General features: G+C 44.5%; 1 protein-coding gene across 1 annotated transcript in view; it reads right to left on the reverse strand.

Moving 5' to 3' along the window:
• Rab40c (RAB40C, member RAS oncogene family) overlaps nucleotides 1-15,402 on the reverse strand; it is a 39,643-nt gene that overhangs the window by 12,103 nt on the left and 12,138 nt on the right. The window contains exons 3-4 of the mRNA XM_004627932.2: nucleotides 4,477-4,537; nucleotides 3,815-3,875 (exon numbers count right to left, since the gene is read on the reverse strand). Of these exons, the coding sequence (XP_004627989.1) occupies nucleotides 3,815-3,875; nucleotides 4,477-4,537 (122 nt within the window). The remainder of the gene's footprint in view (nucleotides 1-3,814; nucleotides 3,876-4,476; nucleotides 4,538-15,402) is intronic.

Raw genomic sequence — 15,402 nt, forward strand, 5'->3', positions numbered from 1 at the left:
GCTTGCCAGGCAGGTGTTTATTCTACTGAGCTATCTCCCCGGCCCCCAAAATAATTTTTACCAGGAGTAGTGGCATGTGTCTGTGGACCCAGCACTCAAGAAGCTGTAAAAAAAAAAAAAAAAAAAAAAAGCTGAAACATGAAGATCACTTGAGATCAGTTTAAGGTCAGTGTGGGCAGCATGGTGACAATTCACTTCAAATAATAATGATAGTACTTGGCATGTGCAATGCGTTCTCATGTGGTTCATGCTCCCAAGGTACAACAAGCCACAGTGGGGGGCTAGAATGCAGTTTAGTGATGGAATGCTTGCCTAACATGCCCAAGGTTATGGCCCATGCCCATGGCCTTGGGTTCCTACTCCAGCAAAATACACACACACACACACACACACACACACACACACACACACACAAATAGAACCCTCCTGTCCACCCTCAATACCCAGGCTCTGCTTAGAAGCAACTGATGTGCTAATAGTGGAGAACAACTGCCAAACTGCCCTGATACCCAGGCCTACCTGTCAGGTCACAAGAGGCACACTGGTATTCTAGTCAACATTCATTTAATCATCAGAGTACATTCACTTAAACCCTTCTTATGCAAACAAACTCATTCTTGTCCTGAAGGAATGCAGCACCTAGTCATACCCTTCCTGGTCCTGGTACTAATCTAGCTGATCCCAAGCCGACAACTAACATGATAGTACCTCTGGCTAGTGTAGTCACATCGCAGATATGGACAGACCTACCTATCCCCCTCCAAACACCAAGCCCTGGGGACCTGTACCAGGGTGATCCACTCATTCCCCCATCCGGTGGTACAGTCTACAGGGCCTCAAGGGATCCCTTCAGATCTCAGCCACAAAAATACCACATGAAATTGGCCAGTGGGGTCTAGTAAGAACAACTGTGGCTCCTCAGTGGAACGTAAAGGGATTCTGTAGGAGGCAAAAGACAGTGTTATATGACAGGTGGCAATAGCAGCAAAGGGACCAGTGGCCTTTATTAGTGCCCTCTATAAGACTTAAGTTCTGGAAGACCTGCCAAGTCTTCTCTGGACTTAACAAAGGAGAGGAGAATAACGACCTTTAACCTGAAAAAGGATTCATGCTGTTAAGGACTGTGTTGAGAAGCACTGCTACAGAATTAAGGTCTGTTTCCACCAGGCAGGATGCACAAGTCGTAAGGACAGGACAGGCTTGAGAGCTTCTCTCAGGGGCAAAGCCACTGGGAAGTGGCCTGCATGCCACATCTGAGGCCAAGATGTGCACTTAGGGCCTGCAATTAGCTCCTCTCAACAAAGAAACAAGAATTAAGAACTTCCAAGTGACAAAGCAAAACAAAGACAACGGGATGTGTTAGACACTTTAGGTCTTTTGTTGTTGTAACTTTTTGCTTGTTTTTTTTCTTTTGAGACAAGTTTTCCTTATGTGTCCCAGGCTGGTCTTGTATAATCAGGGCTGACTTCTACCTGGTGGTAATCTTTTCACCTCAGTCTCCCAGGTGCTGGATTACAGGCATGTGCCACCATGCTCAGTTTAGACACTTTGGAAAGAATACTGAAATCATAACAGACTTTGCTTCCCAGAAAACTCTGTCTAGTAAAGGCAGAACTTCACACATACTAACCAGAAGCAGTTATATGGGTCTGTTCTTTGCTATATAAAGTATGAACCCCCTGGCTGAATAGCAGAACACCACAGCCAAGAGCTGCTGTCATCAAAGATAAGTACCCTCTTTGTTTTCTATACATTTTTTACATTTATAAAAGATGTTTGTGTGGGTTGTGTTTTTTTTGCTTGTTAGCATTTCCTATTTTTTCACAAAAACATATGAGATATGACTGAAAACTACAGTCAATGTTTAAATTTTTGAAAATTACAGTAAAAGAATTGTCATTAAGGACCCTCAAAATATTCTCTCATTTAAAAAAAATATTATTTATTTATTTATTGTGTGTGTGTGTGTGTGTGTGGCCAGCTCAGCCCACCTGGGGGTGTGGGGCTGGCTGGCATGTGGTGCTGGGGGATCGAACCGTGGTCCCTGTGCTTTGCCAAGCTTGTTCCAAGTAGGTGCTTTAGGCCATCTCTCCAGCCCCATATTCTCTCATTTTAAGCACACTTATCCCATTATTCTTCATTTTCTGAAACAGATCTGAGGTCCTCTTTTGTGTCTTTTTTTTGAGACAGGCTGGTCTGAACTCATTATGCAATACAGGCTGGTCTCAAACTCACAGCAATCCTCTTACCTCTGCCTTCTGAGTGAGGGCATTACAGGCGTGTGCCACCACATCATCTGGCTTCTTTCCTGTCTTTAGTTGAGCTGTTCTGGCTACCTTGATGTCCTGAATTATTTAAAAATGCTTACTTTTCATGGTATTTTTGACTTTAGGAAAGAACCAGAAGTTGCACAGTGCCAGATATGGTGAATGAGGTAGGTTAAGACACACTATCATTTTTTTTTTAAGCCTGCCTTTTCATTGGATGGCATATGACAGCAGCATTCACTATACTGTTATTTATTTATTTAAATGTTTTTAGTACAGGGTCTACAGGGTCTCACTATGTAGATCAGACTTGTAGTGAATCTCCTGTTTTCAGTCTCCCAAGTGCTAGGATTACAGGCGCATGCCACCATGCCCAGTCTCAAGTGCTGTCTCAGCACACCCTGGGGGCAGGGCCGGCAAGGCATGCCAGGGATAGAACCCCGGCCTCTACGCTCTGCTTAAGCAGGTGCTTTAGTCCACTGAGCTATCTGGTCATCCAGCAAAATCACTGTATTTTTTATCATCTCTATAAAGATGTTCATAAAAGGGCTGGTGAGATGGCTCAGTGGTCTAAAGCACCTACTTAGAACAAGCTCAGCAAAGCACAGGGACCGCGGTTCAATCCCCCAGCACCACATGCCAGCCAGCCCGCCCCCTGGTGGGCTGAGCTAGCCACACACACACACACACACACACACACACACACACACACAAATAAATAAAATTAAAAAAAAAAAAAAAAGATGTTCATAAAAGAAGACTTCCAGAACTGCTTCAAAAATCGGCAAGAAACCAGGCATTGTGGCACATGTCTGTAATCCTAGCATTTGGGTGCATAGGCACGAAAATTGCAACAAGTTCAGGCCATTTTAGGCCTCATATTTAGTTCCAGGCAAGTATGAACTACATAGTGAAACCCTGTCTCAAAAATATGTAGCAAAGCTGGGTGGGCACAGCAGTGCACAAACCCTGTACACACACCCACATATATGTAGTGCTCCTCCACAGGCAAGACAAGCTCCCGCATCCTGCTCTGTGCTGCAGTAGTACCCCTCTCCTGAGGATCTGATATGGCCTCTGATTCACAGCCCACCTTCAATAACTCTAATCTAAACAAACAAACAAACACCCAAACCTCCAATTTGCAGATTCATGACTTGCTATTTAACCCTAGCACCCCTAGCAGCCTTGTAATTCTAAGGGGTCCTGTGAAGACACAGGGAACACACCTCTGGTGAGCAAGCTACATTTCAACAGTTTGGGGAGGCCTCTGTGCTGGTTCTGCTAGGCTCAGGGCACATTTTGCAGCACCATGCAGACAGCCCAGAAGCCACAGATGTGAGGACAACATTGACAGCTGGAAAACTGGGGATGTAGGCACCTCCTAGCAAGGTGACCTAAGAGGAGAGGCTTTCAAACTAAGAGAATAGCCCATAAGATATAAAATATACGAAAGATATAAAAATATACCAAGGAAGGAAAAAAGCAAATTAGAAACAATCAGGAGGAGCACCCACTTGAAAGTTAAAGAATGCTGCTGATCTTACCTGTGCACCTCTGGAGTAGGACCTAAAGATGGTACAGAACCGGCCCTGGCCCGATGTGTCCCTGAAACACACAAGGAGGGTCAGGAGGAACCACAGCCACGAGACCCTCCAGGGTGCAAATGTGGTCACTAGGCTTGCACCCTACCTTCTCTCACTCTGCAGCTCAGCCTGAACATGCTAGGGATACTGGAGGAGGGTGGCTACAGCTGGCACTGGTGGGCTGTGCCAGAAAGGTGCCAAATGCACAGATCATACCAGTCTAGCACCTTTAGATCACATGTAGGCAGGCAGCAGAGGGGATTGGCCTTCATCACTTGGTCAAGTGAGTCTCCCCACTGGGGCTAAGAGTCTGGGACACTATCTGGACTATCTCAGACTCATGGATATTCCTGTTTTGACCTTGAGGTTCTGGGCTACAGTCTTTAAGGTGAAGCCCATAAAAGGCTGTGGAGAACAGATGTAGCCACTGTGGAAAAAAGATTTTATGGGCAAAAGGGAAGGGGCTCTATCAGAATGAAAAGCTCTACACTGTTTTTCCCATCACAGAGCAAAATTCTATTTAAATAGGTTCTGTGCAAATGGTTATTGCAAGTTACAGGTGGGTTGGGCACCTTCCTGCTTCCTCACTTGTCTTGCCTGTCTCCATCTGATCACTGACTCACCAGAGCTCCAGCTTGACACGCCGGCCGTCCAGCAGAATGGTGGTTGTCTTGTAGTCAATCCCTGGAAGGAAGCATGAGGGAGGTGAGCATTAGCAACTCCTTACCCAAGTCTGCAGCAAAGCAGAGCAAAGCTTTCCCTACAGTGAACTGCTGGGAAGCAGGCTGCTCACTGTCCTAGGCTGTGGCATTCTCAAGACCCCAACCCAGCACACAGCAAACATGGGGATCATGACAGTATATCAGCTGCATGCTACCTCTGCCATTCTCTCCAGCCCCTGTCCTGGAGAGAGAGAATGCTGGGGCTCTGAGCCCAGCATTCCTAGAGGAGGACAGCTAACCTTCACTCTGACCTACTGTGTGTAGACTCTGAAGCTGAACTCTGAAGGGAGCAGGCAGTACTGAAAACATATCTTACAGGCAAAATTATTGAGCCTTTCTGAAAGTATCTGTAGCACTCAGTCACCATTCCCACTCAAGCCTTAAAAACTATCAAGATCTCACTGTTTTTTGTTGTGTTTTGTTTTTCTGGCAGTACTGCTGAATACTGAGCTACATTCCCAGTCCTTTTATGTTGACATGCGATATCACTTAGTCACTAAGTTGTCCTAGCTAGGCTCAAACTTTTGATCTTCCTGCCTCAATCTTCCTCCAGAGTACTGGGATTACAGATGAGGGCCATCATGCTCAGCTAAGATTTTGCTTTTAACTCTTGCTCCATGGGGGTTTGGAAATGGACAACTTTTAAACACAGATTCACTCTCACAGGAAGAGTATGTCACATGAAGAGTGTATTTATTTATTTTTTATTTATTTATTTATTTATTTATTTATTTATTTATTTTTTGTGTGTGGCCAGCTCAGCCCACCAGGGGCAGGGCGGGCTGGCATGTGGTGCTGGGGGATTGAACCGCGGTCTCTGTGCTTTGTTTAGCTTAGCTTGTTCTAAGTAGGTGCTTTAGACCACTGAGCCATCTCACCAGCCCCAAGAGTGTATTTATTTTTTAAACATTATAAAAGAAAAACTAGTAATGACACAGAATTTCACTAAATAGTATGAATTTGCCAGTATTTGTTGTATTACATAGTGTTATTTTCAAATTAGTTGTTCAGATTGCCAGATACATGTATGCAAAATTGGAAAGAGAAGAAAAGATATAAGAAATTAAGTAGAAAAAGAAAAAAAAGATGAAAAAAAAAAAAAAAAAAAAGACTATTAACTGCTCCTTTCCATAGACCAGCAGAAATCCACAGTACAATTATCCAGGCCATCCTGCTTTCCCCCTACTTCCTCTCATCTCACTAATTCCTTCCTTTTAAACAGGTTCATTCCCTTTTCACATCATCTATTGTATCCTTCAGATTTCACTTTTTCAGTTTCTTACACTAGGAAGACAACATGATGATTGCACACGCAGGAAGAGCGTATTTCTGCATGTGCACACATGCACACAGAATCTACCCTACAGGATGGCCACACATCCCTCCCTCAAGCATCAGTGGCTTCTTATGGGCCATCCTTCTGCCTGGCCTATTACCTGCACATCAAAATCCTTTTCTTGTACATCAAAGGACAGTATCAACAAAGTGAAAAAGGTAACCCACAAAATGGAAGAACATATTTTTTTTATTATTATTTGTGTGTGTGTGTGTGTGTGTGTGTGTGTGTGTGTGTGTGTGTGTCCAGCTCAGCCCAAAGAACATATTTTTTAATATGTATCTCATCAGGGTCTAATTTTTCACAGAACTCCTTCAACTCAACAATGACAAACAAATCTTATTAGAAATGGCCAAATACTTGAGTTGATATTTCTCCAAAGAAGATACAAATGGTAATAAGTACAAGAAACAATGCTGAGCACTGTCAACCATAAAGAAACACAAACCAAAACCCCATGCTGCCAATTCACACATAGGGGACAAGTAGATTTAGAACAAGACAGCCAATACAGTAAGGATGTGGAGAACTGGGACCAACCTACACTGCTAAGGGTTGTAAATGCCAGGTGCATAACCATGCAAGTGTCCATGGTGCCACTGAGTTGTGTACCTGAACACAGTTGAGATATTATATCCCCAACAGGGTCTATGTAGTTCAGGCTGACCTTAAACTCACTATGTAGCACATAATGATCTCAAACTCATGGCAATCAATCCTCCTGCTTCAGCCTCCCAAGTCCTGGGATTATAGGTATGTGTCATCATACCCACCAAGATATAGATCTTATGCTATGTACAGTCACATAAAAAGGGGTGTTCTGTATATACGCTCAGGGAGACAATAATCAGGCCAAGCCCCAGCTCTCCTGTGTCCTTTTTTTTTTAGCTTTCATCCACTTCTCTGGTTCCTGGATTTCTACCAAATAGGAATCTCAATGCTGGCAGCTGCAGCCTCCACAAGCATGTGAGGTCACTGGTGCAATGATTTCAATGTTCCTCCTTGAGACCAGAATTTTTTTTGAGGGGAGGGATACCGAGACTCTAACTCAGGACCTTGCCTTTGCCAAGTGCTGTGCTGCTGATCTATATCCTTCGCCTCAAGACCAGAATTACTTCTATGACGAGATCTCATAGGACAATCCTGATTGTGCTGGGGGACCCTCCCAAGTTCAAACTCCTAAGAAAGGTACTGCTCTGCTACCAAGTCACCCTTAGATGGTGCTGTGGACCCACGCCTGGCCAGGGAGCTGTACCTGCTAAGGCAGGGCACTGGATGCCTGGTAAAAGGCTAGAAAGACTACATTTGTTACCACAGATCTAGGGCATAAAGACCCATGCCTATGCCTCGGCCTATGACCACCACTAGAAGCAATATTGTCAGAGAAGCTCTGAGGCCATCCCTGCCACTGACTCAGCTGTTCAGTGTGACTACTTTTTGAAAGGCTCGCCCAGAAGACATCTGCCTTTGGGAATCTGATAGAAGACATCTGTCTTTGGGAACCCAAAACATTTATACATTTACTGCTCTCATAATGGGCACAGGACAGAGAAGCCCCTGCTCTGTGAGGGCCCTCAACTCTTCCAGAATAGAAACACTCTGCGGCACTAGGAACAATGCCCAGGCATGCAGAAGTGAGGCCACTGCTGGCAGTACACACATTCAGCTGTTCTGTGGTCTTCAGGGAACCGGGCCACATTCTGGGAGCATAGTTTGTCAAAGGTCTTGCTATTGGTAATTTATGGTTGCTGGTCACAGAATGCAACTTCAGAGGAGATCTTTTTTGTTTGTTTGTTTTTGAGATAGGATCTCTTATACAGTTCAGACTGGCTTTGGGCTCACTTTGTAGCCAAGGCTGGTCTCAAACTCTCAACAATCCTCCTCCCTCAGCCTCCTGAGTGCTAGGATTACAGGCGTGTGCCACCATGCTCAGTTTGCCTCAGTCTCTTGAGTGCTGTGATTACAGGTGTGTGCTACCATGTCTGGCTGCTTTCTGTCTCTCTCTCCTTGATTTTTTTGAGACAGAGTATTGCTACGTAGCCCAGGCTGGCTTTGAACTCACTATATACCAGGCTGGCCTTGAACTTACAGTGATCCCCTCACCTCAGTCTCCCAAGAGCTGGGAATTACAGGAAATGTGCCACCACATCTGGCCAATGTTTTGCTTTTTAAAAGATGATAGGCGAGGGGTATACCCCAATGGTAGAGTACAAGCACAACATATGTGAGGCCTTGGGTTCAATCCCTGGTACCAAAAGTAAAAATAAATGACAGCTGGGAGTTTTAATCTAAATATTTAAAATTTACATAGTATGGCATGACTATTCAGAACAGAACAAAGCTATCAGGAAATGGTCCAGTTCTATAGATGTCCAAGTACTGGCCAGGCAATCCATATAGGTGTGCATTCAGCTCTCAGACAGGAAGCAGAGGCACTAAATTAGTGGACCCAGGGCTTAAAGAGGCCACAGGGCCCAGCAGTAGGTGACTGCAGGTAGAAAAGCAGATGGCTTTGCTATCAGCCCTCCGCAGCCCTTCCCTTCTCAAAGCCTGAGAGGCCACAGGCTCTTCTCCTAACTCTGAAAAACATCTTTTTCTTGACCTTCAAAAATCCAAAATCAGTTTTCCCTAGTCCTGTCCCAGGGTGGGCCAAGCAGTGGCCAGAAGGTTCTAAGGAATTAGGTAGGATCCTCTGAGCCTCCTTCCTAGCAGGACTGGATGCTCAAACATCTCAGCACCAAGGTTTAGTGACAAGGACTCCAGTGTTTCCAATGATCATCATACAGCCCTGAGGGGCCTCTGCACCCAGCAGCCACAGGAAGCATAGTCCAGGGGAGAGGCAGACATTCAGAAGGCTAATGACAACCACATTAAAAGGCTGTGCCAGGACCACCCAAGAGGGTGCCCTTGGCCTGAACAGCTTCTAAGAGGAGCAATTATCTAAGGCTTAAGGGTATGCAGGCATGGGGGGAGGGCTGGGAAAAAGGGTGAGGGAAGCTGGAGAAGCATGGGAGCTGGAGGCAGACCAGTGACCTGGAACAAGCTTGGAGCCTGGGCACTTGGGGATGGTGGGACACAGAGAGCACAGGCTGGCAGAGTTGTCAGAGCCTGGGGAAAGACATCAGTAGTCTGAAGTCTGGACAAAACCCAGGGGAGATCCACTCGTGCTAACAAGAAGCCTACCCACTTTGCACTCTTTTCCAGGTGCCATTCATCTGTTCTTTCTTTCTAAAAATCTTTTTTTCTTTAATAAGCGGATATACTATTCAGTTTAAAAAGCAAAGGCCCAGGGCTGGGGAGATAGCCCAGTGGTCTAAGTGCCTGCCTGCCAAGTATAAATCCTGGATTCAATCCCTAGTACCACATGCTGTGCCAGCTGCAAAACTCTAGGCACCCCTATAATCCCAGCGCTGGGGCGGCTGAAAACAGGAGGATCACTACAAGACTGAGCTGCACAGCAAGACCCTGTACTAAATAAATAAATTAATATTAAAACGCAAAGGCCCGCAGCTGATAGGTGCCAAGGCCTCAGTCCCTGTTCAGCACCCCCTTCTTCCACCAGCCTTGCCCACTAGCTTGGCTCTATCCCCCACAGCCTTCTTGCTCACATGACCCTTGCAAAGCAGGGCCTCTTGGCAGACCAGAAATAACACAGCACTCCTACAAGACACACAACAACAACAGCACCATGAGATTCCAGACAGGGAAATTGAGGTAGAAAGTTAGAACACCCCATTCATTAGTGCAAAGCCATCAGCCAGAGTGTCTGGCTCTGTCTACTATGTAGCTACATCCTTGTCCAAATTACATGTGCGATCAAAGCCACACCCAAGCCCTTCCTGGCACCCAATGACTCCTGCTATGTTTTGGTTTTTTCCCTAACAGCTCTTAGGACATTTTCTCTGCTAAGTGCTCTGTGTGACCCTTTCCAGTCGAGCACCATGTGTTTGCGTTTTTCATCTCATCATTCCACATGCCTACCTCCTATCTTTTGTGCTGGCCAGAGTGGATCCCAGGACAGCCATTTAATTTTCTGGTTTTCTTTTGTTTTTTCTTTGTTTGTTTTAGACAGGGTCTCATTTCACAATGTAGTTCAGGCTGGCCTCAATCTCATTATGTAGCACAGATTGTACTTGAACTCAAGGTGATCCTCCCACCTCAGGCTCCCAACCACTGTGATTACAGGCGTGCACTATCATGCCCAGCTAGCCTTTCTGTATTTTAAAATGTAGAACTTGTTGACAGAACTGTTGATTTGTAACTTGTACCTGGATGTTCCTTCTGACAGCATCTCAATCACTGAGGTGAGAGGTGGCCATTCATCACCTCATAGTGAAATGTGTCTCCTGAGGTCCTTTTCTGTTTTTCCTCACATTTTAGTGAGCTTGGTTGTCCCTTCACCTTTCAGGAAAGATGCTAAGATGCTGTAGGGAGCTCTACATGACTCTAGCTTGTGACCAGGGGCTCAACATCAGGCTACCTTTTTTTGGACTGAAGTTGTACAGCAAAGGCTTTGGCTCCTGCCTTGAGCCTCCATCTGCCAGTACTACAGCAGGGGGTATCAGAATCTTCCCATTCAGAATTGACTTGGGCTGAGGGTACAGTTAGCTCCTTGTTTTTCTCCCACCCTCCACCATACCTGGTGGTATCTGGCGTACAATGCTTTCTTCTCCCAGAGAACAAATTCTTTCTATGGACTATGACATGTCAATATTCTGGGCTCCTGCCCTGGCTTCAGCCCATTCTCACTTATTTCAGTGGTGCCATGTGGCCCTTCAATTGGCCCTGAAAGCATACTGTAATTCCCAAACCATCAACTCTCTCATTTCACAAATTTATGTGTTCTTTTTTTAAACATTTATTTATTTATTTATTTATTTAATTTCTTGAGGTTTTTTTTTTTTTAAGGCTACCTTCCTTCCTTTCTTTCTTTCTTTTGTGTGTGGCCAGCTCAGCCCACCAGGGGGCGGGCTGGCTGGCATGTGGTGCTGGGGGATTGAACCGCGGTCCCTGTGCTTTGCTAAGCTTGTTCTAAGTAGGTGCTTTAGACTACTGGGCCATCTCACCAGCCCCACAAATTTATGTGTTTTTACAAAATGACTTGTTAGTTCAGGGGGGTTTTAAAGGTAACGGAAATTCACTTTTGATTTTTTAAAAATTTCTACTATATATCTGGCATTATTGTGGAAGCTCAATAAGCTTAAACTGACTGCTAGCCCAGATCTTGAGCTACAGGAATGGCTCTACATACTCCCAATGGGTTGTTTAGAATCTGTGCAGGCATTTTCTAGCTGTCATAAGGATCAGGAGGCATAGGTGAGGGACATGAACTTAGTTATTCTAGTCCTATGTACTATGAGGAACTATCCTGAGACCCACAAATGCACAGAGACCCAGGCAGGTTTTCATACAGCTGAGATGCCTGTGCAGAACGGCATGGACAGATCCGATGCTGCACGCATACTAGCCCTGTCATGACTGCGCTTCCTAGGAATGCCAATGTCACACAGTTATTGAAGATAGTATTTTGTTTGCTCAGGACTCTCTCAAGAGTTGTTCACTGTTGTGGGAAGAAAAAAAATTTTTTGTGTCTTTTTGAGACAGGACCTCACTATGCATGCAGTTCAGGCTGGCCTTGAGCTCACTCTGTAATCCAGGCTTGTCTTGAACTCACAACAATCCTCCTGCCTCAGCCTACTGAGTGCTGGGATTACAGGTATGTGCCATCAAGCCTGGCTTAAAAATTCTTGCAACCATGTAACACTGGTAGCACTAAATGTCCCTTACCTGCCACTCTCAGCACTTAGCTTACTGTGAGAAGCAGCTGAGGTGAAGACTGACCACACATATGGTGCTAGAGCAAAGCCAGCCCTAAGAACACAGAGCTCCAGAGGGCACAACATAAGCAAGTTGTTGGGACTACAGCAAGGCCAGTCCAGCAGGTGTCTGGCCCTGGTGCTTTTCCTTGTTGACTAGAGCACAGATAGCTCTGAGAATGATTCACTTCCAGGGTTCTCAGCAAAACACTAAGACCTTACACACACACACACCCATTGGGTGCGTCTTCCCTTTCTATTGTGTATAAGATGCAGACTGCGCTGGGTTGTCACTGCCTCTATCAGAGAAGTCTGGTCCCAGCTTTCCTTTTAGTATGTGCTAATAGTTTTTTCTTAATTTCCCATTGCCCCCTCTCAAAGTCCTGCTGTCCACACAGGTCAAGGTAGCTCACTAAATCCTATCATTCACATAACACAACTGCAGCATAAGTTATATCTCTTTCCCTCTCTCTGTGCTACAGATATGTATGTAGGTAGGTAACTTTTAGCCATACATGTTGGCAGAATATATTATCTGGGTATTGCTTCTTTTCAAAAAAGTAAAGGAGAAGGAAAGGAAACGTTAAAACACACACACACACACACACACACACACACATACACAAGATGGTTAACATTGTTATACTAGTAATTTCTATTAGTTGACTGAAATGAAAGGTTTGTGTTAATATTATTTGGACAATGAAATGTATATATCTTGTACTTTGAGCAACTAATTTAAAGATAACATGCAATATATTAATCATATTAACTCTATTATCTTGTTTTGAAATTGTTTTCCTTTTTTTTCTTCTTTAAAATAAAATAAAATGAAAGACAGTAAAGGGAATGCTACCTCGAATGGCCCTAGATCTGAAAAGGGTAAGGGGCCAGACCTGGAGGTGACAGCCTGACACTGGCTCTCTGGGCCTCCTAAGCCCTATGCCTGCATTGCTAGTGTCTGAGTCATGCCTGAAGACAGCAGACAGAGCTGGGCAGCTCTGGGGTCTTTCAATTCCTCCAATCAGGAAGCTGAGGTAGGATGTAGAGGCTTTTCTAGCAGAGCACTGAGGGATGACAGTTGATTAAGAACATCAAGACTGTGGACTCAGTTGCTCTTCAAATGGATATTCTATAACACTGCCAAGATCTATTTCCCTGGGAGGTGTGAACATGGCTGCTAGGAAAGCTATAAGGAAGGCCGGTTGCTTGGCCTGTGATGGCCACTTGAGTGGAATTTCTTAGCTCATGTGGCCTATGTGTCCGAGACAATCTTCAATTAAGCAGCTACTTTCCTGCAGAGTAGTGAGTCAATGGCATGTTTTTTTTTGTTTTTTTCTTGAGATAAGATCTTGCTATGTAGTTCAGACTGGCCTTGAACTTACAATGATTCTCCTGCCTCAGCTTCCTCATTGGAGGGATTATAAACATGTGCTACCATGCTCCACTAGTGGCCTTGCCAGAGGAAGGTATACATCACACCTTCCATGTCCATTTCCTTCTTCATTAGAGGGCTCCAGCAATACAAGCACACCTCTAGAGAATTACATAGTAACACACTCCTAGTGAATTACATAGTAACATACCCCTAGAGAATTACATAGTAATATACTCCTAGAGAAGTACAAAGTATTTATTTATTTATTTATTTATTCTCATTGGACAGAAGAGTGATATTTATTTTTTTATTGAGAAATAAACATGAATGAGACTGTTTCACAGCTGATTAATAGAACAGTTTCGATAATCAATACATTGTACATTGTTATCTTCTTAGTGGTTACCCATAGTACAAGAAGCAGACAGGATATTCTGTCCAAACACTGTTAGTACACCTCTTTCTTCTCATTAGTACAAAGTATTTAATAAAGAATAGCATACGTGAAAAAGAGACCTAAAAACTCACAGATGTCTGCTAAAGAATCTCATCATAGCTTTATTTTGGGTTTAAATCAAGATGCAGGATCTTGTCTATGTGTCTGTGTCTGTCTGTCTCCTTCTCTGTCTTCCCCAGCTCTCCTACAAGGGGACAATGAGCTACATCCCCAGCTTTTTTATTTTAAGACAGGGGACGTGAGAGCAATCTGGCTGCAACATGTCACCCTATTGATCACCAAGGTTAATTTTAAGACAGTGTCTTGTTAAGTTAGTGTCCCAGGCTGACTTTGCATTTGCAATCTTGCCTCAGCTTCCTCATTTCATATGTGTAATTTCATACCTGGTAGGATGCTAGATGTTTCTACTCCAATATAATACCTGCTAAGAGTGAAGATTCACAGGACCGGGGAGATAGCATAGTAGAATAAGTGCTTGCCTGGCAAGTGCAAGGGGCTGAGTTCAATCCTCAGTTCCACCAAAAAAAAAAAAAAAAAAAAAAGAGTGAAGATCCAGCATACATGACCTGGACAGCCCACTCCACTTGACACGTTGGCCAGATACTTCCCATGTACTTTTTTTTTTTTTTTAATGTAATTTGGTACAAGGTTTCACTATATAGCTCGGACTCATAGTGATCTTCCTGCTTCAGCCTCCCCAACACTGGGATTACAGGTGTGCACCACCACTCCCAGTCTTAGTGGCTGGCTTGGTGTGCCCTGAGCAGGGTCAGTATGGTATGTGGTACCAGGAATCGAACCCAGGTCCTTGCACTTGCCTAGGGAAGTTCTCAGACCACTGACTGAGCTATCTCCACAGCCTCCTTCCCACATACTTTGGCCAGAATCAACATAAATGTAGTTCGGGGCTGGTAAGATAGCTTAGCAGACTAAAGTGTCTGCTTAGGCAAGCTTAGACAAAGCACAGGGAACCACAGTTTGATCCCCAGCACCACATGGTGCACCAGCTCTGCCCGCAGGGTGGGCTGAGCCAGCCAGAGTCAGTAGTAATCCACAAATATTGAAGAGACTTTCTCATATCTTTAGTATGAATAGTGATGTGTTAAAAAAAAAAAAAGTGAATGTATTTGGACTGAACAAGATAGGAGTGAGTCCCCTAAACCGGCAACATACAGGCGAAGCCTTGTTCTGCCTGAGGTTTAAGTCTTTTATGAAAGAAATGGCATGGGGCTGGGGGAGATGGCTCAGTGGAGACTTCCCTGGCAAGCGTAAGGGCCTGAGTTCAATCCCCAGTTCTACCAAAAAAAAAAAAAAAAAAAAAAGAAAGAAAGAAATGGCAATACTATATATGTAACTATTCATCTACTTTCTAATGTAACTAACAGCCACAGCAGGCCCTTTTAAAATTTGTGATAATGAATCAAAATTTACTAATAAAAGACTAAGACTGAAACAGAAAACACACCTGATGTCTGTCCATTGCAGTACTTCAGTGAAGCACCCCTACTAGAATCCCCAACCAATGTTCAGGGCAAAGGCAACATTCCCACTTCCAACCAGCTCCTTCTCGATAAGCCTCACTCTCCTGCCTGGAGAAGCCCTCTCTGGGCAGGTGTGGACACAGCGCTTCATCTCCCAGTGAAGTACCTCAGGATTGTCTGATCAGGAAGAGGGCCACCTCCAGCAGCTGCTGGCTTCTGTGTACAGTCCTCACTTGCCAGGAAGCACAGCCCATATCCAGCTGCCTGAACACAGTGTGCACCTTCATGACTGTGACACAAAATCCAAAGCAGATAGAAGTACCACGTGAGGCAACTGATGTTTCTTTTTTTTTTTTTAA

The sequence above is a fragment of the Octodon degus genome, unplaced genomic scaffold (assembly GCF_000260255.1).
Source record: "Octodon degus isolate 3935 unplaced genomic scaffold, OctDeg1.0 scaffold00021, whole genome shotgun sequence".
NCBI classification, from domain to species: Eukaryota; Metazoa; Chordata; class Mammalia; order Rodentia; family Octodontidae; genus Octodon; species Octodon degus.